The 24,986-nt window shown below is 41.5% G+C and overlaps 2 protein-coding genes across 3 annotated transcripts in view; one reads left to right on the top strand and one right to left on the bottom strand.

The window, feature by feature from the left end:
• Positions 1 to 3,379: 3,379 nt before the first annotated feature.
• TXNDC9 (thioredoxin domain containing 9) lies at positions 3,380 to 12,503 on the bottom strand. 2 transcript variants are annotated; one of them, XM_054399153.1, is made up of 5 exons: positions 12,348 to 12,503; positions 10,105 to 10,321; positions 7,928 to 8,046; positions 5,681 to 5,935; positions 3,380 to 3,531 (listed from the first exon to the last, which is right to left on the bottom strand). In XM_054399153.1, the coding sequence occupies exons 2-5, from the start codon at positions 10,291 to 10,293 to the stop codon at positions 3,414 to 3,416; spliced, it is 681 nt and encodes a 226-aa protein (XP_054255128.1). In that variant the 5' UTR covers positions 10,294 to 10,321; positions 12,348 to 12,503; the 3' UTR covers positions 3,380 to 3,413. The 2 variants fall into 2 exon arrangements, with proteins under 2 accessions (XP_054255128.1, XP_054255136.1); XM_054399161.1 differs by lacking the exon at positions 12,348 to 12,503 and adding an exon at positions 11,727 to 11,969.
• A 1,956-nt stretch (positions 12,504 to 14,459) lies between these two features.
• The window catches only part of EIF5B (eukaryotic translation initiation factor 5B), a 41,243-nt gene continuing 30,716 nt past the window's right edge, over positions 14,460 to 24,986 (top strand). The window contains exon 1 of the mRNA XM_054400189.1: positions 14,460 to 14,526. Within this exon, the coding sequence (XP_054256164.1) occupies positions 14,492 to 14,526 (35 nt within the window). The 5' untranslated portion in view covers positions 14,460 to 14,491. The remainder of the gene's footprint in view (positions 14,527 to 24,986) is intronic.

The raw sequence follows: 24,986 nt of genomic DNA, 5'->3' as shown, positions 1-24,986 counted from the left end.
TTTGAAAAAAGTGGAACACATAGCTATTGAATATGAAATGAGTACAAAAGTAATTCTGCATCAGCTTGTGTTTGTGTGTGTATGCAAGAGATAAAATGACAGCAGAGTCTTCATGCTGGATTGAGGACACTGGCTTTACTCATGTGAAAGACAAAGGGTACATTTTACACACCATGCTGTTCAAAGCCCAAATTTTCTACAGACATTTCTGTAGAGAAGTATTTATTTTAGAATTTCTACATGGGAAATAGCACAATATATATTACTTGGAAGAGAGGCCATTTGAGTTGGCCTCCCTCAGTGAGCTATATTACACTTACAGGCAACACAACCTACTAATGGGGTCTGAAAGCAGCTGCACAGTTCTTGCTCCCTCTAGAGTTTGTTTCTCATTCCATCTCTTTCAGGGCTAGACTTCTTTGCACTTCCCAAATCCCAAAGCTCAACTCAGCACTTCACTTGTAGGTAGATTTCTTGAGCAAACTATAACAAGCATAACACACACCAAGGAGTGCCCAATCAAGTCCAGGCAATCTAGCATTAAGAGCTGAAAACCACAAATCTCGTTCTGTTATTATTGTCTCCATACCTTTCTTTAATGATTACTTCATGCAAGCATCAAGCGCAGACTTAAGCACTAATCACAACTGAAGTTACATGCTGGGCTCACGCATAAGCCCTGTAACTTCAAAAGCAATACATGAGTATTTCTCTTTATTGCATAATGCCCTCTCATGGCTAACACATGTCAAACCAGGTACCATTTTTGTGATTAGGCTACGCTCAGGAACTTTATTTAGTCATGTACTTATGTATATAATCTGTCTGCTGAGGGCAATTAACCATATGCAACCTGCATCTTTTCTAGATACTGCAAATCAGCATCATCATCTCATCTCTTTGCCATACTGCCACTAGAGCACTGTTGACAAAGTTAAGCTTTGTGCTTTTCAAGTCTGTTCAGCTGACACTTGAGTAGTTCTTTGAAGTGCTTGCAATTCTAGTTTGCTGACCCAGGTCTTATCATCATGGATACTTCCACTATTTAATATGCACTACAAAATCAGTAGAATAATTTGTTCCTCACCACTCAAACTTGGAAGAATTTTCCAGTGCTTAAATAATTTGTTTCAGCAAAATAAAATTCCTGGATTTCAGTCGTTCATCTGAAATTAGTTATGTGGACCAAGAACGAAAATCTTACTGAGAGGACAGTTCAATGACAGTTAATCTTCACTCAATACAGAAAATAACTTAAAGCGGACATGAAAATAAAGACTTAAAGCAGACAGATCTATGAGGCTACTACTTACAAATAAATTTAAACTTATTAGTATAGACACTGAATCTTTCCTTTTACCTAAACCACACATTCTTGCAAACTCCTTGTAACAGCATTGGAGTACACATGGCCCTATTACAAGCCAGGTAAGGAAGAGGTCCAACTGAAGGGAAAAAAAAAAAATCAGCATCTTAAAGTGACAGAAAACCACAGACTATGATTAAGATTTGCATTGAGTTTGCAATGGAGCTATTCACACATGGAACTGAAAAACCTCTAACAACGCACCATTGCTGGAACTTGGACAAGCTCACGCTTCCAAACAGCATGCAACTACATGAGACATGATTTTATAGTTCCATAGAATATTGAACATAATTAGGACTCAGAGATGAGTCCTGTGAAGGCACTCCTAAAGTACTGTTGGAACACTGGCTTCCTAAATTAAATTTCATGCAACTGAATTAAAAAGAAAGGAAAAAAAAAAAAAAAAGCATTTTCTAACATGCTTTGAGAGGTTGTGCATTAAAAAAAACAAATCAAAGAAAGGACACTTTATCCTTCTGGTAGATTAACAGACAGCTGCATACATCTTCAGCTGATTGCCTTCTCAAAGTGATGTCATAACGTTAGACAGAACTGTGTGTGGTTTACTAGAGAACTATAAAGAGCACAGGCAACATTCTGATGGGCCTTATTGAAAGAAAAATCCACAGCATCTAGACCACCTTTTTTGAAAGGATGCAAAAGTCAACATTAGAATTAAAATAATTTTATTTCAATGTACATGAACAGAAATAAAATATCGTTTTAAAAAACTTACTTACAGAGATATATTGCTGGGCTGGCCCAATCACAACTGATCTCAACTACAAGGCAGCAAGACTGACCAGACCCGCTTCACTGCTTTATGGACCAACTGGATTCAAAGTACCACCTCTAAAGAATTCTTAAGCACACAGCAAACTTGTTTTTTAAAAAAAACAAAACAAAAATTCATCAGTTCTTCACCTAGCCAAAACTTTTACATTGTGTTTCAAGGAAGATCTTGTTTGAAAACTCTGTCCATTACTGAAGAATAGTACACAGATTGTGGCACTATATCTAAACTTAACGGAACAAGGTTTCTCCCAAATACTTTAATCCACTCTCTTGTACAAAGCATCTGCTACAAAAATCCACATGGTCAAAACCACAGCATTATACAAACCCATGAACAAGGCTGTGTTCAATATGCTTGCTGCAATGCACTATTACCTGCGGTATCAGCTTTAACATGCAGCATGGATGATAAAAGGGCATTTCTCTCAGCCATCCATTTCAGAATTCACAAAGTTATGACTGTTTTTACAACTTTTAGTGCAATGTAGTTAAGTTATTCAGTATCATGTTATGGCACCATAAGGTAAGCAATCATTTGTTAAAATCCACAATTCCTTTACTAATAATTTTGTGGCACTTGATTCATAAGTAATGTTTAAATTTGAAAAGAAAACTGGAAGAGGAATTGATAAGGAAATTTTTTTTAAAGAAGTGCCTATCATCCCCTTTAACAATGAAGATTAGCAAAAACTTGGAATTTTCAGAGTGAAAGAAAACAACAGTTGAACTGTGGACTCTGTGCCATATGATGTGGATGCCAGGATAGTTATGAGGACTTAAAGAGATTTTTCTTTCGTTATTTTAACCAGGAAATGCTTTCAGACACACATTACTTCAAGTATATTCTGGGGAAGCACTATCTGCTTGCCCTGTTTTTACTCTTCCTTGTGCATCTGCTTTTGGCCACTGAAACTGGATGCTGGGCCAGAAGGACCTTTGGTCTGACTTGGTACAGTTCTTTCTACAGTTACTTCAAAACACTTCATAAACTTGTACTTAAGAAAAAGTTCATCATTTGCCACATTATTTAATTAGAAGGACTCAGTTTTTTTTTTTTATTTACAAATTACTTCCAAAAGAGGAAAAAAAAAAATCTAAACTTTTTTAACCCTGCTATGACTCAGTTGTATAAAACTGTATAGAAAAATGAGCATTATGTGCAGATGTAATGAAAAGCTGTAAGCTTTATAAAAAACATTCTTAGAAATGTACCAAGCATAAACAAAAAATGATTTATTTAGCTGTTCTTCTAGTCATCATCAGAATCTGAATCATATTTCTTTCCTCTGATAGTCTTCTTATCCAACTTTGTAAAGCTTGTTCCAAATTTCTTTTGACTTTGAAAAGGTGGGTCCATCAAGTTTCCACTAGAGGAAAAGAGTACAATATGTTGATTAAAGCCATATTCATGCAGACAGTAAATAGCATCTCCAATTACCTGTCTTACGATGTTTTTCTGGAGAAACAACACAATCCCTACAACCTAAAGCCACCCTATGCAGCACTGAGGTATTGTAGCATAGCATATCCTGGACAAAAAGGGGAACTGTAGTTAAGAAAGGATTATCAGTGTAAATGACACCTGTAAGAGGAGCTCTAGAGAAAAAACCACTTGTCTGAAAGTTTTTGCTGCAAACTGTTAGATCAAGCAGTAACCAGGGAATTACAGAAAGAATTTTCAAAACAAATGAGCACCCAGAGCCTTCCAAAAGAAGCTAAAATTTTTTAACAGGGACTTTGGGTGAGATACAGATGAGTCAAAACTGAGTTTCATAATGACAGAAATCACTTTGTACTCTGTCTAGGCCAGACAGAGCAGCTTCCCCATCAGACTCTACACCCCAGCTAGTGGACTCACACCTCAGGGTGCATGGATGACCCTGTAGGGCCTTTCGCATCAGCTTGATGAGAAAAAAAGCTGGAGCACCCACATCTCCTACAGCAGGGTTGTAGAAGGAGGAGAATCCTCTCCCCTTACTTAGGAAAGGACGTGTGCATGCTTTCACTCTCATCACCTGTGAGGTGTTTACATTTAAGAAGCATCAGTGAGTGCATAAGCACTTAGAACCTTCTGGAATTAGCTAGAGAAAGGTGTTTAGAAATTTACAGGTATTAACATTTTGTAAATAATATTTTGCTGATGTTGATCTTAATTGTACAGTTCACCAATTGCTAGTTAATTACATGTCAGTAATAAGTCAAGCCCACTTGAATCCTGACTTTGGTCAAACAACATGACCCAGGCAGTTCTTCCTGTAAATACAGTATATCCTTTCACCATCTGCTATCCCACAGGCTGAAGGAAAAGAACTGTGTCAAAAGGTCTGAGGATGATCATCTCCTTTTCAAGAACACCAGAGAGTGGGATATTACATTCACAGAGCAGTGTGGAAATGCAACACTTGTACACAGAACAGAATCGCAGAATCCTAGGATGGATCTCCTGGGCTGTGCAGATACTGCAGCTCACCTTGCAAAACCAGGGTAGCAAACTTGGGATATGGCAAAATGAAAAAAGAGTGAAACAACTCCCCCATTCCACAAGGAGCTAAGAACAAAATAGACAGTAGCCAAGCAAGATGTAAAACTATGCTGTAATCAAAGGCACTAATATTCAAAAAATGCAATACAGTGTGGTAGAGCTCCACTGAAATATTTCTCCCATAAAATGGTGCTGCTGTCTAGAATACACATCCATGTTGTCTTTGACTCCTCTGCATATCTGCTTGTTACAAGTGGTAATACCCACTTCCCAGTTCAGTAATTTCAGTCATTTCATCAACTGCTACTAAGCTAAATTGAACAGTAATTTCTTTGCCTTTAAGATACAACACCACCACTTACCAGAATTTAGAAATCAGCCATTGACATAAATTCAGATAATGAAATTTAAAATAATAATAAAAGCCAGAAGACATTCAAAACAAAAGAGCAAAGTTAACTTAACAAGATATAGGTGATGTTTTAGCCACAATGGAAAGCAAAGCAGAAATTTTTGGTAAATTATTCTCCTGTAAAGTTAGATTATTATGGTGATAGAAGGCAGATGGTAACTATCCTGTAATGTTGAATACAAGATTTATGATCATTATATTGCACTGCTACACAAATAATTTATCTGCACTTCTGCATCTTATTTTCACTTTCTGTGCTGCTCACGCATCACTTCATTACAACTCTGACATCTGTATCTGATTTAGAAAGGATTACATTAGGTGCATGGCTGTGAGAGGCCGTATCAAAGCAGCATAGCTACTTTATACACTTCACAGCAAGAACTCAATTTTTGTTACTGTACAAACATGACAATGTAATTACAATGTTTCAATACCTTGCCAAAGGGATACTCTCCTCTCCCCCTTGCCAAAATACACAGATTATGTAACTGGATTAAACTCGCATGCCTTAAGCATAAGAACACACCAAAGTTACAAACTTTTGCAGATTCTCCTGTCTGCAAGCATGTTCTCCTTGTACCCTATCTGAAAATAAAATAATCACAAAACAATTAATTACCTGTAATTAATTATGTCTGCACAGCCTAATCTCCATTCTAAGGTTTCTGTAGTGAAGTCATCAGTGTTGCCAAGATCAGTAAAGCCCACAATATAGTCTTGTGTTTTTCCATCTTTTACTAATGCTAAAGTAGGTATTACTTTGATGCGCAGTCTCTCACACAAGAAAGGAGATTTTTCAGCATTTAATTTCAAGAATTTTGTCTCAACATGCTTTTTTGCCAATACAGTCAAATGTTTGTCCATTATTTGGCACCTGTGGAAAAAAAAATACACAAAGTGTTAGAATTGGAAAGTTGAAGAATATGTATTTTAGAGAAAGTTTAACATGAACAGAAAAAAATTAGTTGTATTATGTTAATTCCTCAGATATAACCTTTTTAATTAAGAATTTGGTTTCAACAGAAACCGTTTCAAAGGTATCTGGACTAATAGAACAACAGCCTGGAGCATATTTATTGCACAACTGCACCATCCATTTCTCTGATTTCTTCCTAATTACTCACATATAGGGGAGAGGGGTTAATAAAGACTATCTGTCAGCTGTTTAGTGGCTGGCCCAGCCATAGCCCTTGACATATCTGAAAGCTGCTCTCATTTCTTCATCGTTTATTGATGAAATTTCCCTCTGACTTCTATTCTTCCTACTCTACCTTCACTGCTTGTCAGCTGGAAAAACTTCATCTCACCATGTTACAGCATTTGGGATTTTTTTTCAGTCACTACTTCCAGAACTGAGATGCAGTTACTCACTTTATAAAAAAGAGAAGGAAAAACCCCGTGATTTGCACAGACTGCTTCAGTAATGCTACAGGGAAAAATATTTCACTTTCCTGTTGCAATGGAATAGGAGTGAGAATAAAATTACTGTTTTTCAGCTGAGGGACAGTAATTTGAACTGCTCAAAATACTTGTCAGATGGTAGAGATTTGTGCACTTGTCAGCTGCAATCTCAGATTTCTGGACTGTCTTCTTTAAGTAGTCTGGTTTAGCTGCGTTAACTCTGTGATGTGACTGCCCTTTAACTCAAGAGGAATGGCAAGCAGATCAAAAAGCTGGGGTAGGCACAGACAAAAATAATTTGATATTGTGGTTTGTAAACCTGACATACCAGCTTCAAGCTGGTTGTCAGCACAATACATTTTACAAAGATTTTTCTTTTTTCTGTTTTTCTTTTCTCTTAAAGAACTTTTACATACATTTTTCTCCTGAGTCTACAGACTTTGTTGATTTGAGAAACAAGAATCAAACAATCCAAACTTGTTCGAAGCTACTTTGTTTGCAGAGACAGTCTTTTAACTTCTCTGAGTTAAATACTAGCCAAATATAACCACTTCAGCTACTTCTGAATCATAAACGTTTAACTTTGACTATGTAGGATACAGATACCTCAATGCATAATCTAGCTTTGACATCTTTCAATTACTCACACTGAAGCTGTTTCAGTTTATATTCTGTAAGCTAAAGAGAACGTAATAGGAGGGTGTGTGGAAGTGAATGGCCCAACCAACCACAAACAGGACAGCTGGCTACTCCTTCAACAAACCACTCTACTTTGCAATTGCATTTTAATGGAGACATTGAGATACACCCACTGAGGAACAGCCTACAACCCACATCTTTTAAAATTCTTTCAAGTAGAGATCTTATTTTAGGTTCCTATTCCAAGTCAGGACATCTTCTCAGATCTAGTTCTCTCACACCCTAAAACATGACACATTCACAAAGGTGCAGACACAAAGGGAAAGTATTTGTAACTGGTATCCACAGATCCTTTAAAAGTAGAAGGTTAAATTCTGAGGATGTCTAGACAAGTTTTTGTTTGTATTCTTATTTCCCAGACTAAAAATATTTATATGCCAGAACCATCCAGAATATCTGCCTGGAATAACTAATGTGCTGTTTTTGAAATGTTGTTCCTGTATGGTCACTACATTTACAGACCTTGCTCCCTCAAACTAAATCAACACAGCACTCTCAAATGCTGTCAAAGAAGTTATACTTTTATATTCTAATCAACTATGTAACAGAGTATTAATTGTTATCAAATCATGTTCATATTAGCTGGAATGGAAAAAAAATAAAATAAATAAAACCCCCAAATCCCAAGAAGGAACCTAGATTGGATAATGAAGGAATGAGAATACTTCCCAAAATGCCTATTTATTTGTGGAATTTGAAAGAATGTGCCTGGGTTTGCAGACATTTATAAACAAAAGGTTCCTTGAGCGTAGCTCATTTACTATACCTGAATGTTGTATCTCTATAGAAATGGCAAACCACGTTTTTACTTTCTTTGACTTCTTGGAAAAAGTCTCTCTCACTTGGGATTTCTCTGTATTCTCCATGTCCTTTTGAAAGCCACTCCTTTTGGAAAACATAAACGGAAACAGTTAGTATAGAGTTTGTTAGTTGCACCTATCTTACCGGCTCTACAACTTCTCTTAAAAGTAAGAGGGGAGCTGTAGTAGAAACCCATTTCATATGGTAATAGAGGGAGAAACAAAGTACTTCCCCCCTTTTCAAAACTTTGTTTTGAAAATCTGCAAATGCCACTAGGCTAGACAATACTTTTAAGTTGCCTCTTTCTCAGTGACAGATAGGTGGTTGAGCAGTAAGGCTACCTGAGTTATTTAGAAATATAAATCTTGTACATAGCTGTGCAAATTTCTACACTGCAGCCTCTCAGTAAGACTTGACTAATTCAAAGAGAACACTAAAGACAGAAAATTCTTAGTATTTGAAGAATGTTAATTGACAGCTTCAGCTACTCAGATGTTTTCAGACACTCAAAGAACTCATCTAAAACTTACTCATTACATGCATTAAAATAGATTTAGTCTAATTTTTCCCCTCTCTGAAAAAATCTGGAGAAAAAAGCCTACTAACTTATCTGCAATGGATGATTATCTATCAAACATACACTGAAGGTATATGAGCCAGGCTTCCAGAAAACCATTCAGAAAACACATGGCTTCCACAAAATGTCTGAAGAATTCTAGAAGCTGAAATTTACAGATTAAGTACAGACTACACTAAATTATTAGAAGTACTGGAGTATGACAGAACTTCGCAAGAAGCCTTTAGTTTCTAATGGGGGTGATGGTTAATAATTAGGTCAATTACTATTCTTGATCTTGCAGTTTTGTTTTAGAAGTGGGAAAAAACAACAAAAAACAACAGAGGTTTCCAAGCAAACTAAGAATATGCTGTAAATCAATTTAGGAAAGAATAAAGAATTTCCTTTTGTATAGATTGAACACTGTATACATTAAAAATGCACAGAAGCACGAACACACAAAGAACTCATCATTAATGGTTATGCACTTGTTTCCTTCTGCACAATCCTGTTCCAGAATGGTGTGGCAGTATACTCCTTTTACTCAGTAGTGTCCTACTTCAAATTTGCATTTGAAAACGCATGAGGACAGTGACTTAAGATCAGCCGACACAGGTCTTTGCACGAGAACCACCACATATTCATATCCAAGAACGTTCAAGTATCATGACTGCTGACAAAGGAAAACTGAACTTTTGAAGACAATTATGGTGCCACTTCCTTCACTCCCATGTTTAGAGAACCAAAGCTGCTAACACTGCCTGTCCTCAAGCATCCCAACCATGCCATGATATTTTATTGTATTCCTGTTTCCAAGCATGGCATTAGCTTTTATTGGTTCCATCACACTCAGCACCTCCTTTCATCCCAGTCATATCCCATCCAACCCAGCCTATTTCTTTGTTTGCTTAGGTGGAGTAAGATAAGAAATCTATGGCTTCCCTACTTAAAATTCAGGTCTCACACCATATGTTACCAAAACTTTGTCGAGAACTACATTCAAAGAGACTTCTGGGGAGCATGAGACCTGAATTTAACAAGTATTAGGGACCAAAGCAGAATTTCTTTCATGCAAAAAGAAAGGAGCAGTCATACAAAGACAACATTTCACTGGGCTAGGAGTGAGACAAATGATCCCACCCTAGGAACAATAAAAGACCCTGTATTATTCTTCTACAAAATACCTTAAGAGCTTGCATCATTTACAAGTCATAAGTAACAACCTTCAAAATTCAGAAGCTTAAAGAGCCTAAAGGCTTGTGTTAGGTTGCCTAGAAGGTTTATACTTCCAGATAGCAACATTCAGTGAATACAAACACACTCAAATACTCATAGGAGACTCATTATCCTATCCTTATTGTAAACCATCATAGAGACTCTTCTACCCTGTTAGAAAACACAAAGCATGCACACATGGACAGACACTCAGTTTCCTGGATAATTTAAAAGGAGTAAGTACATAAAGTTAAGGAGGAAGAAAAGAAACCACCCAAACAACTCCAAAGCACTTAGCTCACATATACAATTTCCTTAGGATTTCTATAAATCCTGTACACATCAGGGATCTATATTACTACAGCAATTACTTGTTTCTGCTGCTGGGCCTTTTTTAGTGCCTCAAGTCTTTTTTGTTTAAGGCATTCCAATTCATCTTCATCCATTTGGTCCAGCTTCTGGATTTCAGCATCAAGATGTTCTTCCACAACCTTGGTAGTCTGAAGTATTTCATTCTCCAGAACTTTTTGAAGTATTTCAACAGAGGTATCAGCAGCCATCTCTAAATAGAAAGTGATCTCTTCAGAGCTGTGGAAGTAGCGATATACGGCATTAATACTTATACAAACTCTTAATTAAAAGCCTGACCCGTCTGGCTTGCAGTCCATGTTGCAGGTAAACAAAATGCTATGCCATTTGAAGATAACAGTAAATAGTTCTTTTCTGTATACTGCAGTCCCCTTTGGAGAATACTTTCACAATGAACACAGAGAATAAGAAAGTTATCAGTCAAGTCCTGTGCTCACAATCCCAAAGGCAGCTGTTGACAGTGCAGAGGAACCCGAAATCACTTGTCAGCCTAATGACAATTCATCAGTTCTGAAGGAATACTCATCCTGAGCCAGACCCATGTGCCTTTAATAAATAATCTGAAACAAGACAATTAAATCAGAAAGCTCCAATCTGCTGGGAAGAGACATTAAGATGCCTCAGAGTAAGTCTAAACAATGCTTGGTATGTAAGTTTCTGCCAGTAGTTTAATTACTTTAAGTACCTGGTAAAAAATTAACATATTTAAATCTGAATCAATATTCCTTAGATGAAAAAGACAAGGCACAAACGCTTTAGGCCAATATACTGCCAATACAGTGCTTCAATTAGTACAAGAAAACTATTACAAACATCACCCTATGGCAGCCAGCAATAGGATTTAGTACACTCCAACAACCATTACCTAATTGCTTTGTGAAAAACACAGCTAAAATAATTTTCTGCAGAGTACTCCCTGCCCAAACACTTCAAAAGGCACAAAATACTAATACTGGGGTGCATGAAGAGCTGACTGTATAACTGATCGTTCTTCCCAATAAACTTTACAGTACAAAAAAACTATCACTGTAATGCATGACTGTTTTGAAATGGGGACAATATGCAGTCTCCCTATTCTGATTCTCATCCTGAGGGCCACAGATCTGATGTGTTGAGTCTGATGTCCAGAGTACTCTTGGTTGTATTTCAAAAACAGCCAAACTACCATTGTCGTTATCTCTGTAAATACCTTCCATGGAGAGATAAAAAAAGCATTTTAAGTAGCAACGAACAAAGTATCAACATCACGGCAGCACTCAGAGTGTAATGCAACATCACCAGTGCGGTCTGCTGCCAACCTCTAAATGTGTCATGGCCACACTTGCTCAGACTTGCAGCACCTTGCCCAGGTCCTCTCCCCGAAGCTGCTAACTACAAACTCTCTCTGTATCCCACCTTTCCGTATATCCAGAGGAAGTAAGAACCTTGTTATTACAAAGTCAGGATCCACTAGGTCTACAGAAGAGGGAGGAAACACTGCCCAGCTAGGGCAGATGGAGGCTTGTCCTCCGAGCCAATAGGCAGAAAAACGTAAAACCAACCCAACCAACAGCCTGAAGTCCCCAGAAGGCTCTTGCCTTCTCCCCAAGCCACGGAAGCCTGGATGCCAACAAGCGTTTCCTACGCAGCAAGTCGCCTGAGCCCAAGGGCCGCTCCCGACGGACTCAGCACCGCTGACGAGACGGCAATCCTGCCCGCTATGCCGAGGAGGGGCACTGGGCGCCCGGCCGACCCGTCAGAGCCCAACCCAAGCGAGATCGAGGGACATCGCCGGCTACTGAGTGAGAGGGGCGGGCACAGAGCAGGATACCGCGCAGGCGCCGCGCCTCTCCGCGGTTCCGTTATAGACAACGGCCGCCCGCCCGCGCACCTTCCCCCTAACTAACTCTCCAGAGAAAGCTGCCACGGTACTGACCCGGTGCTAACCACACAAGGACCACTCACCCCTCCTTCGCCTCGCCGTTCCCCGCCCCGCCCCGCCCGCCGGTCAGCCGCGCCCCACCGCTGTCTCGCGAGAGTCTATGCAGAGACCAGCTAGCGCGTGCGTGAGCACGCAGAGCTCCGCTACGCGTTCATTGGCCGGGGCGGCCGGAGCCTAGCGCACATGCGCTGTGGTGGCAGTGGCCCGGACCGCGCGTGTCTGCCCCGCGGGAGAGGTGGGGCTCGCCCCGCGCCCACGCCTCCCCGCGCCGCAGCAGAGGGGGTTTGTGTATTCCGTTACGCGCTGCCCGTTCAGGTCCTGTACCTCTAGCAGTCATGCCCTTCCCGGCATGTGTAGCGGCTTTCCTCGCTTTTCCTTTCTCTTCTGCCTAACGGGCACGTCTGGGGTGCAGGGCGACTCCCCCGGCCCGTGCAAGCGGGGACGCTTTCCGCAGCTGGCTTCGCGGCGCCCCGTTGCTGGGCGGGGAGGGTGTTTCGCCGCGCCTGGGCGCGTCCTGCCCCACCCCTTCCCTCGCCTCAGCGTGAGGTCGCTCGGGGGCGGGTGCGTGGCTGCAGCGAGTGGTTGTAAGGGCTGCTGGCGGAGGGCCCATCGCCGCCGCCTTTCTTAGGGAATCCTTTGGGTTGGGTGTGTGAGGCCGAGTCCCTGCAGGAATTCGGGGCGTGGTGGGGGCGTGACGGCCGGGAGCTGCGGGGTCAGGCCCCTCGAGTGATGCCGTGAGGTAAGGACGGCCGGTGCGGCGAGGGCAGGCAGGGCTGGGGGGGAGGGGGCAGGTGCCGGGTTGCTGCGGGACTTGGCCGGACTGACTGTTCCGCTAGCCTTGCTGAGAAGACGGCTGTGTTGCAGTACCTCGTGCATGTTATCTCTGCTTTTCTTGTAAGTGTGCTTGAAGATCCACAGATCTAAATAATATGTGTAAATTAAAGTGTTTTTTAACAAAGCCAAGTGTTCTGCTTTCTTGTTTCCTGGAAATCTGACTCCTTGGTACTGAAGTATGCTGATTAGTTAGGCGTGGAAGGGAAAATAAACTCCTGGCCTTATCTGCAATCCACTGGGAGCCTGCGTGGGAGAGACTGATAAGGAGTTGTAGCTGCATCAAGGCAAAGAGACGTAGGAATGGAGGGTCTTAGGGAGGGAAGCAAGATGGAGATGGTGACCCGGAGGCAGAAAGATGAACTGTCGGGCTTGCTCCATCTGCAGCGGGAATTTCTGTATCCTGGTGGTGACAAGCAGAAAATGTGCAGCTCGAAGCATATTAAATAGTGTGATGTCTGTGACCCCTGTTTTCTTGTTTTGCTCTTGAGAAAGGTGGCCAGTGGAAGATGGGGTAGCACCTGAGAGCCCCTCTGCCATGATATGCAATATTTGCAATTTGCAATTATATGGCCTATTTCTGTGAACTCGGCCCATGTTCTGCCCAACAGCAGTAGTATCCAACCACTTCTATGAGAGTGCACACGGCACTGTTTTAGCTCCTATGCTACAAAGCTGCTTGGAGGGGAGAGGAAGGAAGTGCTTTGTATGTTGAGAAAAGTCTGTTATGATGAGAAGAAAATATAATACTCTTGATGTTGTAGCCTGGCAGCTGAATTCCCTGCAGGATCCTCTCTTCTGTGCCCAGGGCTGTTTTATCTTTCCTTCTGCACTGAGTTTGTAAACCCAACCCTGCTACCTCTGCCCTGTTGTGGTGGGAAGCCAGTCACCACAGAATCAGAGGGTGGACTTCATGTGTGAGCAGTGCTTGGGGATAAAGGGTACAGCCTTGCCAAGGGCTATGAGAGCACAGCTTGCTTACATGCAGGAGGAACAGACACACCTGAACTACTGCCTCGTCATAGTGCTGTCACAATGCATCCGGAAAGCTTTCCACTTCTTCATTCCGATACTAACCTAGGTGTCCTATTTGCCTTCAGACAAAAGCTTTCCAAACGTGTTTCCTTTATTTTAGCTATCTGGTTGGGTTTTGGAACCAAATGGGCTATGGCCATGCCAAGAGTTCTGGGCCTCTGTGCAGCCCTCTGGGGAGGCAGGAGGACTCCCTAGATTTGAGGGATTACTTAGACATTTTTTTTTGGACTGTCAGACTACGAAACTGATGGAAACAAAGTCGGTTTCAAGAAGTGGGTCGCACCAACCCCCGAGAGCGCCGGAGAACGAGCCGGCGGCGCTGGCCCACCCCAACCTGGGCCTGGGCCGAGCAGCGCCGCCTGCTCCTTCCTCCTCCAGCCGAAAGGGGGCGCCACCGCGCGGAGACGCTGCCTGTCGGGCTACGCAACAGCCGGTCGTCGCGTGCCGGCGCGAGGCAGGCCGGGATGACGGCGGGGGGCGGGGCAGGCGCGTGCGCGGCGCGCGGCAGGGCGGGCGGCGGGGGCGGCTTTACCATATGCACGGGGTTGCTGGCGGGCAGCCGGGCAGCGCTGAGGTGTGGGACAAGCGCCGGGGCCGCTACCATGGGCAAGAAGCAGAAGAACAAGAGCGAGGACAGGTAGGGCGTCAGCCACCCTCTTTCCACGCCGCCCTTCTCCTGCTGCTGTGACAGTAGCAGCATCAGTGGCGGCGAGCGCCGGTGCCGCGGCGCTGAGTCAGGCCTTGCCGGGACTCGTGGCCTCGTCGGAGGTGACGGGCAGGCGGGGTCGCCAGGCCAGGCGTGGCTGCCGTTGGCCGGGCGTCGTCGTCGTCGTGGAAGGCCCGGTCGTGCCCCTCATCTTGGGGAGCGGCACCGGTTAGGTGTGCGGGCCTAGCCGGCGTCGGAGGCCCGAGGAGACTGGGTGTCCCACGGGCGGCACTGTGGAGCGGGTGGCCGGCGACCACTGAGGCTGGCGTCGGCCGGAGAAATTTGGCTGTTGGTGCTGGAGCGGCTGCGTTGTTGTCGCCGCCTTTGCGCTCCCTTCTGTGAGCTTCGCCAGGCTTCTCAGGGAGTTTGTACAGGAACAGGCAGTGTCAGACGCCCGCTGGTTGTGAGCGCAGATCTGGATTGTCAGCTAAAAATCGCTACGTGGTTCATTTGCAGTGCCTGTAGTGATTTTTGGTTTATTGGGTTTCTTTTGGTTATGGTTTGTTGTATCTTTTTTTAATGGGAGGCAGTGATCGTTCTGTAACTTAGTGATTTGTGCATGTTTAATAAATACAGATATGACTTATTTTAGTGATGGGAGGCTAAGACGATCACATCTACAATTATATGTGTATCATCTTGCTACTGCACCATCTGCATATGTTATAGAGAGTCTTATAATGGCAACTATATTAACCATATGGAACACTGAATAATGCAGCATATATATATGCTAGGAGAAGAGAACATATTTTTACTTGTCATTATAAAATAATAAATAAAAGGTACAATCAATTTGGAGAGTAGTTTTAGTTCTTAATTCTTGAAATTAAAAACCAAAAACTGCCATCTTAAAATATATATCAACTAGAAATGACAACTTTCTTTCCTTACCTAGTCTGCTCATATTGTATATCCTTCTTGAGTCATTGCTTCTCTTATAGTACTACCTGTGACAGCTATTTCACAAAATATGATTTAATCTCTAAGCATATCTTACTACCTAGATGAATATTGCATTAAGATGTTGATGTTAATGACTTCAAGTTTTTACCCTTCACCATGTTAAGCCATAAACTTAGTTTCTTTGGTCCTGTTTGGGAGCTATCTGGTCCTGCTAGTGAGGTATCTTTCTCATCTGATTATTTTTCTTGACACCTTTTGCCATGCCATATATGTGTCTGTTATTACTAGCTTGTTTCACAGGCTGTATTTCATAGGTATATGTTTGGAGCAGCTCTGGCGAGGAGATGGGTCAAGTGTGATTTGAGAAAGAAGAGGGAAGAGTTGGATCTTTGTGCTTTAAAGGAAAGAAGGCCTAGTGTTCTTCTTTGTACCTGGTGTGGTAGGAGCCAGGATCATGCAGAAACCTTTGGATGCTGAAGCACTGCTTCAGGCCCTTCCAGTGACAGTGGCTGATATGCAGGAGCCTGTTTTAGAGTCTTGGTGCCTGCTGGATACCTTGTTCTATTTGTATCTCTGCATGTATTTCTGCATGTCTGTAAATCACTGAGCGTGGGCCTCTCTTGGGGGCCTCTCACTGTGCACAAAATCTCATTTGTTTAAAAATGATATGCATACTTTAAAAGAAAAGCCAAGAATTTACTGTTAGAGTAATTGAAATCTTAAGAGACTAACAATAAATAATTCAGATCTAATTGTTACAAAAAAAGGAAAGAACAATGATGCAGCTGAAGTAGTTACTGCCACTGTCTTGCTGCTGTTCAGAGTCCTAAGGTCAGCGGTTTCATCCCGGTGCTGATGAGATGTTACAGCAAGATGTCATCATCAGATGTCCTTCACAAGGAGCAATATGATCATGAACTGATGGAGTGGGGATCCACTCACGATCATTTTTATGCGTTTGCAAATGTGCTTATGTGCCTTTGCTCTTCATTGGTTTGCAGCTCTGCATTATGTCCAGAAACGTAAAAGACACTATATAGTGTTACCCCTAAAACAGTTTTGTTCAAGTCTGCGTTTCTCTTAATCAGCTGTTGATGGGTTTTGGGGTGTCCAGTGCCAAGTTCTATGCAAGCCATCTCTCTTTATCCCATGCCTGTGATCCCCTCTGCTGCATGCTGTATCTCCACTTCTCAAGGTCTCTGCTACCATACCAGGCTTGTGTTTCTCTGCGCTACGTCATTGTTGTGGAATTGTGAATCTCTCATTCTATACAGAGTAACTGCTTGTTACTGCTGTCTGTATGAAACTCTGATTGCAGAGTGCCTGGGTAAACAAAAGGCATAGGCACCTGGTCAGTTAGAGAAATTGCTGTCACAGCTAAATCAAGTGACAGTTGCAGGCAGGTCAAGAAAAGTTCAGCCAAAGTAAGCCTGACAGGCTTTATTCCTAAGGCTTTGCAAATGTGGTACAGAGCTGCTAGCAGTGGCAATGTCATACTACAGGACTACATAGGTGTATGGTAATGGGAGGGATGATGAGGAAGAAGTGTCCAAACAGTATCTCTTTGAGAAGAAGGACAGAATTGTTAGATTGGGTGTATTTTTTAGCAGGGAGTTTGAGGGAATGTACCTGGAAGGCCAGGGATGTTTTGGGATAGGCTCTATTTGCAGCTGTACCCTCAACATCTGATGATGTTGGTTTTAGCTGGCAGCACTGTGAATGTCAGATTGGCTTCATCAATTATTTACATCTGTAGCTTGAAGTTGGACTTTAACATCCCCCATCATTCTCTCTTCCATTCCAGTAGAGTAAGAGAAGAATGGTGCTGTGAAATCAAAGGCTTCCAGTTGGTTTTGACTCTTGCATCTTCAGTTCTGATTTTGCTTGTTGCTCTTCCCTTTCCTCTCTGCTTCCCCAACAGCTATGTTACAGTTACAGTCCCTTACATCGCTTTTGGCTGCAACTTCCAAAGCATGTGGCAGCTCACAGGCATAACTTGCAGTACAGAGGAGGTGTGGGAAGACGCAGGTTGGTATGTCTTTGTTATGAATATTGGTTCAAGAATTGATGTGACAGGAAGGAGATTTTACGCTTGTCATCCGATGTACTGAGACAAGCTATGGAAGGTAGACATCATCTTTGCTCTGCTTTCCTCCCCTCATCCCCATAGCTTTGACTTCTGTTGTGTAGTTTCTTTCTCTGCTGACTACAGCAGAGGTGACTTAACCCTAATGAGCAACTAAGCACCAGGCAGCTGCTCTCTCACTCCTTCCTGTTCCTAGTGGAATGGGGAGGAGAATTGGGGGAAAAAAGTAAAACTTGTGAGTTGAAGGAGTTTAATAATTAAAATAAAATATAATAATTGTAATGTAAAGGAAACTAACATAAAGAGGGAGAAATAAAACTCAGGAAAACACAAGTGATGCACAATACAGTTGCTCACCACCTGCTGATCAATACCTGAACCACCAGTGATCCATGCCTCCTGACCAACTCCCCCCAGTTTATATACTGAGCATGACATACTATGGCATGGTATATCCTTTTGGGTAGTTCAGGTCAACCATCTGGGCCATGCTCGTTCCCAGCTTCTTGTGCACCTGCTTACTAGCAAAGCATGGGAAACTGAAAAAAATCCTTTACTTGGGATAAGTGCTACTTAGTAACAACCAAAACATGAGTGTATTATCAACCTTACTCTCACACTAAATCCAAAACATAGCACTGCACCCTCTACCAGTAAGAAAATTAACTCTATCCCTAACTAAACCAATCCTATGCATGGCCATGCTGCTCTGTATTGGTGCCCAGGAAGCATGCTGGTGAATGAGAGTGAGGATGAATTTTGTCATGTGAACAGGATATAAGTACATAGGGACAAGACCCTGAGTGAGGTGATTGCTATAATGAACAGAGAAAGAATGGAAATGCGGGACTGTTGCCGGTAAGAAATACGTACCAATACCTGAACAATGAAGTGGATCGAGAACAGGCTGAATGTACAGAGGGCTGTGATCAGCGGTGCAGGGTCTAGTTGGAGGCCTGTAGCTAGCGGTGTTCCCCAGGGGTCAGTAGTGGGTCCAGTCTTGTACAATATCTTCAGTGACCTGGATGAAGAGATGTAGTGTGCTCTCAGCAAGTTTTCCCATGATACAAAACTGGGAAGAGTGGCTGACACATAAGCCTATGCTTCTGCTGAGAGTGACCTGAACAGGCTGTAGAGTTGGGCAGGGAAGGAACCTCATGAAGTTCCACAAAGGCAAGTGTAGAATCCTGCACCTTCTCTGGCGACTTTCAAAACCTGCTTGAACACATTCCTGGTGCAGCCTGTTCTAGGTGTACTTCTGTTAGCAGGGGAGCTGGACTCGAAGATGTCCATAGGTCCCTTCCAACCCCTGCTATTCTGTAATTTTGTGAATAACGCACCTACAAATCTGTTTCTACTACACCAGCACCTCTGTTATGCTCCTCTGGACCCCTACTTGATTGCTGTGCATCTGTCAATGAAGAATGTATTTATTTAGAATGGTCACTGTAGCAAAAACACAATGGCATGTTACAGAGCTGTTTCTTAAAGTGGAAAGTGTCTTGGGTCATACAGCCTGGATGAGGCACTTAGTGCCATAGTCTAGTTGATTGGATAGGGCTAGGTGATAGGTTGGACTGGATGATCTTGGAGGTCTCTTCCAACCTGGCTGATTCTAAGATTGGATTCTATGATTCTATGATTCTAAGAGCTCCTAAGCCATATGAAATTGCTTCAATTATTTCATCTTTGGAATTTTTATGGTTGTGTTGATCACTCATTTTCAAATGAAATTACATAGCAGATCTTTCAATAAAAATATGAAATATCTGAATTTTCAGACTTTCCTCACAGAAGTGTAGGTACTCTCATGTACAGTCTAGTTTCTTCTGGGAGTGATTTGTTTTGGATAGAGCTGTAGTGGTGGAAGGTATGCCAAGGTTCTAGCCTCTTGACCTTGTGAATTTAGGATTTTTCTTTTTTTCAAATGTGTGGGAGGAAATGCTGTTCTAACATAGAGTTCAAGCCTCAAACTACTGCTGTAGATGTCTAAACAAGCATGCTACACATTATATGTTACAAATTATTTCCTACCTGGAATATGGATATTTTTCTCTTGATGATTTTATCTCTTTGCATGTTTTTCCTCTTCTCCCAGCTTTAAGTCATCTTTCTCCTTTCTTAAGAGTTTTCCTTAGCTTCCAGTAGGTAGTCTTTAGGTGTATTTATTCCTATGCCCTTTAATTTTGTGAACTGTAGCCTAGGCATACCACTCTGATCATTCATGCGTAGTGCTTTAGAAGTTACTGGTGCCAGCTGTGATTCTGCAGCCAAGAGTGGATGCTGCTGCTAAAATAAGACAGTGCTGTTGCGGATGCTATATATTGCTTTCTCTTCTGCAAATTAAATCGCTGGCATTGTCTACTAGTGGTTCTATTTGGCTGGTGTCTTTTATTAGTGTGTTAAGTAAAATGTTCTTAATATTGTGTAGGAAACTTCTGTGAAGGCTAGACAGCATACAGGCACCTGTAGTTCAGAAACATTCTGTACACCAGAAAGCTTAATAACTGTCTTTATCAGTTTCTCAAGCATTTCCACAAGCAAAGCTTTCTGCAGTTCCATCAAGGAGAACAACCGATAAACTCTGGAAATCATTATTTTGCAAATTGTCTGGAAAATGGCAGAATTTTGTACTGCAGAATGGAGTAAATTAATGCGAAATAATGTCTCTATTACAGAAATTTATCGGACTGTTCTATTCAAATGTATAATTCTCTCGCCCCCAAACCTATATTTTTTAATGCATTTTTTTAAGCAAAGTGTCTTTGTAAAAGACTAAAGATCTTTGAATATTTGTGGTAATGGCAACATAAACAAAAAAGCACTTCAGTATACTAGGTTGGTTGTTAGAAGCAGCTTTTGTATTTGAAATCTTGATGCTCTTCATCTGTTACCTTCTTGAAGGTATCTAAACCTTACATATAACTACTGTATGAAAATAGTGCATCGCAAACTAGCAGGAATTGCAGAAACAGTTCTTTCAGTTCTCTGAAGATCTCTAGAAAGCCTCACTCAGAGGTTTATAGTAAGTTAAACTTTGCTGCTGTTATTGACACTCATAATATTCACCTAGACATACTGACATACCTTGCTGGTTTTAACTATTTGTGTGGTCCTATTTTTCTGACTCTGGACTTGTGTATCACTGTGTATTTGTTCTGTGTTTAGTAACTTTTAATGTTTGTGTAACATTCCTTGCCTTCTTCTCTCTGACTCTGTCCACAGAAATTGTGCAGGAGATAATTTTTCTGTACACAAATTGTGTGCACATGTAATTAATTCAGTCATTAAGTTTGGCTTGCTAAAGAAGTACAATGCAGTCTGATGGATGTTTTGGTCTGGAAGCAGTTGGTGTCTTACAGATGTGTGTTTTGATGATCCTAGTGTTTGCAGCACTAGTGACTTGTTCTTCCCATTCATCATTTTCTTCTTTTATAATAGTCTGTTGGAGATTTTAAACACAATTCTGCTATCTTAACACTGAAATATGTTTCTTCAGATGGGCATCCTTTGCTCTTCATTAAGGACAATCTGAAGTGTATTTTGTGTTCTAAATCGTTTTTTTATCACATAGCTTGATTTCATACAATGAGAAATATATATGATATGGAAATTGTGAAACACTGGACTTGAAGGTAATTTTTCTTATCTTTGCACTTTTTTCTAAACAAACCAACCCAAAGGAACTAGTTCTTTACTTTTCATGTTCCATGCTTTTAGTCATCTTGTCTTAGGTTATCTTCTTGGGAAGGAGTAGCCTCATGCACCACTGCAGTTTAGGGCTTGACCTGCTGGGAAGCAGCTCTATGGAGAAAGGCCTGGGAGTGCTGGTAAACAAGTACACCGTCAGCTGGCAATGTGCCCTCATGTCTAAGAAGGCCCACAGTATTCTGGGGTACAGAAAGAAAAGTGGCCAGCAGGTTGAGGGAAGTTCTCTTTCTCTTCTACTCTGCCCTGGTGAGGGCACATCTGGGATACTGTGTCCAGTTCTGAGCTTCTCAGCTCAAGAGGAACAGGAAGCTACTGGACAGAGTCCAATGCTGGGCCACAGAGATGATTAAGGGACTGGGGCATCTCTTAGGAGGAGAGGCTGAGAGACCTTGGCCTGTTTAGCCTGGAGAAGACTGAGAGGGGATATTAGAGGTGCATATAAATATCTAAAGGGTTGAGGTCACAGAATAGTAGGGGCTGGAAGGGACTAGAACAGGGTCACCTAAAGCAGAAGGTGTAGGAACACATCCAGGGGCTGGGATCTTTTCAGTAGGTGGCCAGTGATAGGACAAGGAGCAGTGTGTACAAACTAGAATACAGGAGGTTTCACTTGAATGAAGAAGAAACAACTTTATTTTGAGGGTGATAGAGCACTAGACCAGGCTGCCCGGACGTTGTGGCATCTCCTCTGGAGACTTCCCAAATCTGTTTGGATGTGTTTCTGTGCAACCTGATCTAGGTGTACCTGCTTTAGCAGTGGACTAGAAAATCTCCAGAGGTCCCTTCCAGCCCCTACTATTCTGTGATTCTATGACGTAAGGACTTAAACTGAACCTTGAAGAGCTGCTTTCTTCCAGAGTTGTGTTGCCAGCTGCTAGCCGCAACAGAAGCTTTATGGAGATTCTCAGTTGTGATGAGCTTTCTTCTTTTTTTAAATTTTTAAATCTGGGTTGTATAAAGGAGACTTTCTGTTGGTGTTTTTTTTCCCTGGGTTTTGTTTTTTTTTAATCATCTCTTGGGTTAAAAGGTGTATTTTCTATGTCTTTTTCAGAAGGTTTTGCTTAGCTGATAGTTATTCCACTTTTCTTTTTCCCCAACCAGACTAGAAAGAGAAGGCCTGGGAGTTTAATATTAAGAATGTAATCATTGTCTTGGGAGCCCAAATGAAAAGCAATTACCCTTTTAGTCAAATTTTACTTCCTTGCTGTCTCATGTAATTAGGTAGCTTTACCAGCTTCTTTCGTCTTACTAGGGAAAAATAGTTAAGGTGTAGTTTCACATCACACTTTGAGCTGTTGGATGTTTCATACCTTGTGGTCTTACTCTTGCTGTTCCTAGCTGGATGCTGTAATTGATTCCATTGTATCGGATTCAATGCTTATGCGCCTACAGTACAACTTCGGTGTGTGGTTTAATCTGATACCAGAAAAGTGTTTTCTGCAAGGGCATGTGTCTGCAGGATTGCCTGAGCTGATGAGAGAGAAAAATGTGGCTGGGGATGGGGAAGGAAGTTCCTTCTCCCCTCCTCTGCCTCAGAGTTTGAGGAAAAACCAAGAGGAGGATGGCCTTTTTCTGGGGCTGTGATTTTATTAATTTTTAATTTTTTTAAAAATTAATTTTTTTTTTTTTTTAAGCACTGTCAGCTGCAGTCGTGGTTTGCATAGCTGGTGCTCACATGGACACTCCTTGGGCTGAGGAGGGAGTGAAGTTCATTCTTTCCTGAATTTCAAACTGTTAAGGGATATGTAATTTAAATGTTTTCAGCAGGAAAAAAAAAGATGTCTGCTTCTACTCTGAAAACAGAAGTTTTCACATTCTTAGATAGGTAAGACTAAGAAAAAGGCCATAGTGCTCTAGGGAAGTAATAGTAAAGACCTGTCTAAAACTGTTGCAAAACCAAACCCAGGGAAACAGATGGTTCGGCTTCTTTTCAGTCTTGTCAACATTCAAGAGCTTTCTATTTATTTATTTATGGTTAATCCAGAGAATATTACTTAATGATAATGATGTTCCTTTGAAGGTGGTTACAAGAGCTGGTGTCATGTAAATGATGAAATAGCTCCCAAGTTGACTCAGCAAAAATGAGTTTTCTGATTATTCAGGAATGTAGACAGTGAGTTCACAGTACTGATGCAATTTTCTTGCTATGTTGACTAACAGACTCTTCTGCCTCATGCACATGAATGTGTTTTTTGTTGTGTGTTGGTGGGGTTTTTTGGTTTGTTTTTATTCAGCCTATCTTTCATTGTATGGCATTTTCAGACATTTGAGCTTCAGCTTCACGGGGGCAGCTTAAAACCAATCCTAACTAAATAGTTTTATCTTGTTATCAGCAGTATGATGAAGGCAAGCCTTAGTAATCATATTTATGTCAGTACAGTGGATCAAAAGGTGCGTGTAATCTTTGAGTCTGCATGTGCCCTTTGGTTTCAGCTGGAGAGTGTTATCCTGTTGACTTTGCAAAGCTGGGTGTTGGATTTCTAGTAGTTAAGTGCTTGTACTCAAACTGAACTCTTCTATTTAATTTCTGCAGTTCCATTTAACTACTTTTGGTAGAGTCAAATTGATATAAATGGGGACAACTCAGCTCCTTGGTATACTGCTAATTAATCCCATTGCTCCATTCTTTTAGTTCGTTGTGTGGATGAATAGTTTCCTTTGCTCTTTATTGTACTGCTGCCTAGTCAGGATGTCATCTCTGCCACATGTAGATGACATGAGTCCTGTTCATAATGAAGTTTTGCTCTGGATTTGGGAATACATATACTGTAGGTACTGTAGTAAATGTACTTAAAGTCATAATTGTGTATGATCATTGGAAAGAGCAGGAGGAGAACATGAATGTTTGCTGGTCGTCTTCCTAATGTAATATGCCTGATTTTGGAGAGTGTGTGAACTGCTGTTGGTGTCTGTTTGCTAGAGAAGGCCACCTGCATGGGAAGTTGGAGGAGCATGTTTGGCAAGAAAGAGCAGTTAGGCATTGCAGTTGCAAAAGTTCACTGACCAAAGAAAATTTGCCAAAAGTCTGTTGGTTCTTAATTTTGATAGCTGTAATCCTGTCTTCCCTGCACTTGCCTGTTTTCTGGGACGATACCCAGGAAGTCTTTCAAGTTTCTGTGCATAGATTTGTCTCTTACACAGATTGTATTGCATACAGTATCTGTCCTTAGTATGGAAGCTTCACACTGAAAATCCTAAGTAATCAGTATATTAACTATTCCAGTACTTGCAATCTTTTTTTCTTTCTTGGTTTCTTTTTTTTTTTTTTAAAGCTTCCATGGAAGGGAAGTGATAGATCATTAATATGAAAATAGTTTAAGAAGCTCTAATGTTTTTTATCTTATTTCAGAACTGTAAATTTTAATCTTGATTTGGAGCATGACAACTTCCATTCTGGTGAGATGTGCACTAATACTTCTAATATTCTAGCCTGCAAAAGAAAAGACAACTTCAGACTTCAAAAGTACATCTCTAATTGTGCACAAGTGCTAGAAACTATGAAATTTTACAGTTTAATTATTTGTAAGCAGAATGGCAAAGCATCCCCTTAAAAGACTAAGCCAAACCTTATGTGGAAACCAAGACTGACAAGAGTATGAACATCTGTAAGTCGGAGCTTGTGCTAGGGTAAACTGTGGTCTCATGGTGGCTTCCAAGGAACTTCTAGGTTTTGGCTGTTGCAGGCCAT

Source organism: Indicator indicator, chromosome 1, assembly GCF_027791375.1.
Source record: "Indicator indicator isolate 239-I01 chromosome 1, UM_Iind_1.1, whole genome shotgun sequence".
Lineage (NCBI taxonomy): Eukaryota > Metazoa > Chordata > Aves > Piciformes > Indicatoridae > Indicator > Indicator indicator.
The sequence above is the reverse complement of the archived record's forward strand: the minus strand, read 5'-3'. Positions and strand labels throughout refer to the sequence as shown.

Bases quoted from the DNA above. Each gene is read 5' to 3' on its own strand.
- TXNDC9 (XM_054399153.1), bottom strand. From the start codon at position 10,293: ATGGCTGCTGATACCTCTGTTGAAATACTTCAAAAAGTTCTGGAGAAT. The intron at 8,047-10,104 runs GTAATTGCTGTA...GTTTTCCAAAAG, and splicing joins AGGCCCAGCAGCAGAAACAA to GAGTGGCTTTCAAAAGGACA. The intron at 3,532-5,680 runs GTAATTAATTGT...CTTTTCCTCTAG, and splicing joins GCAGACATAATTAATTACAG to TGGAAACTTGATGGACCCAC.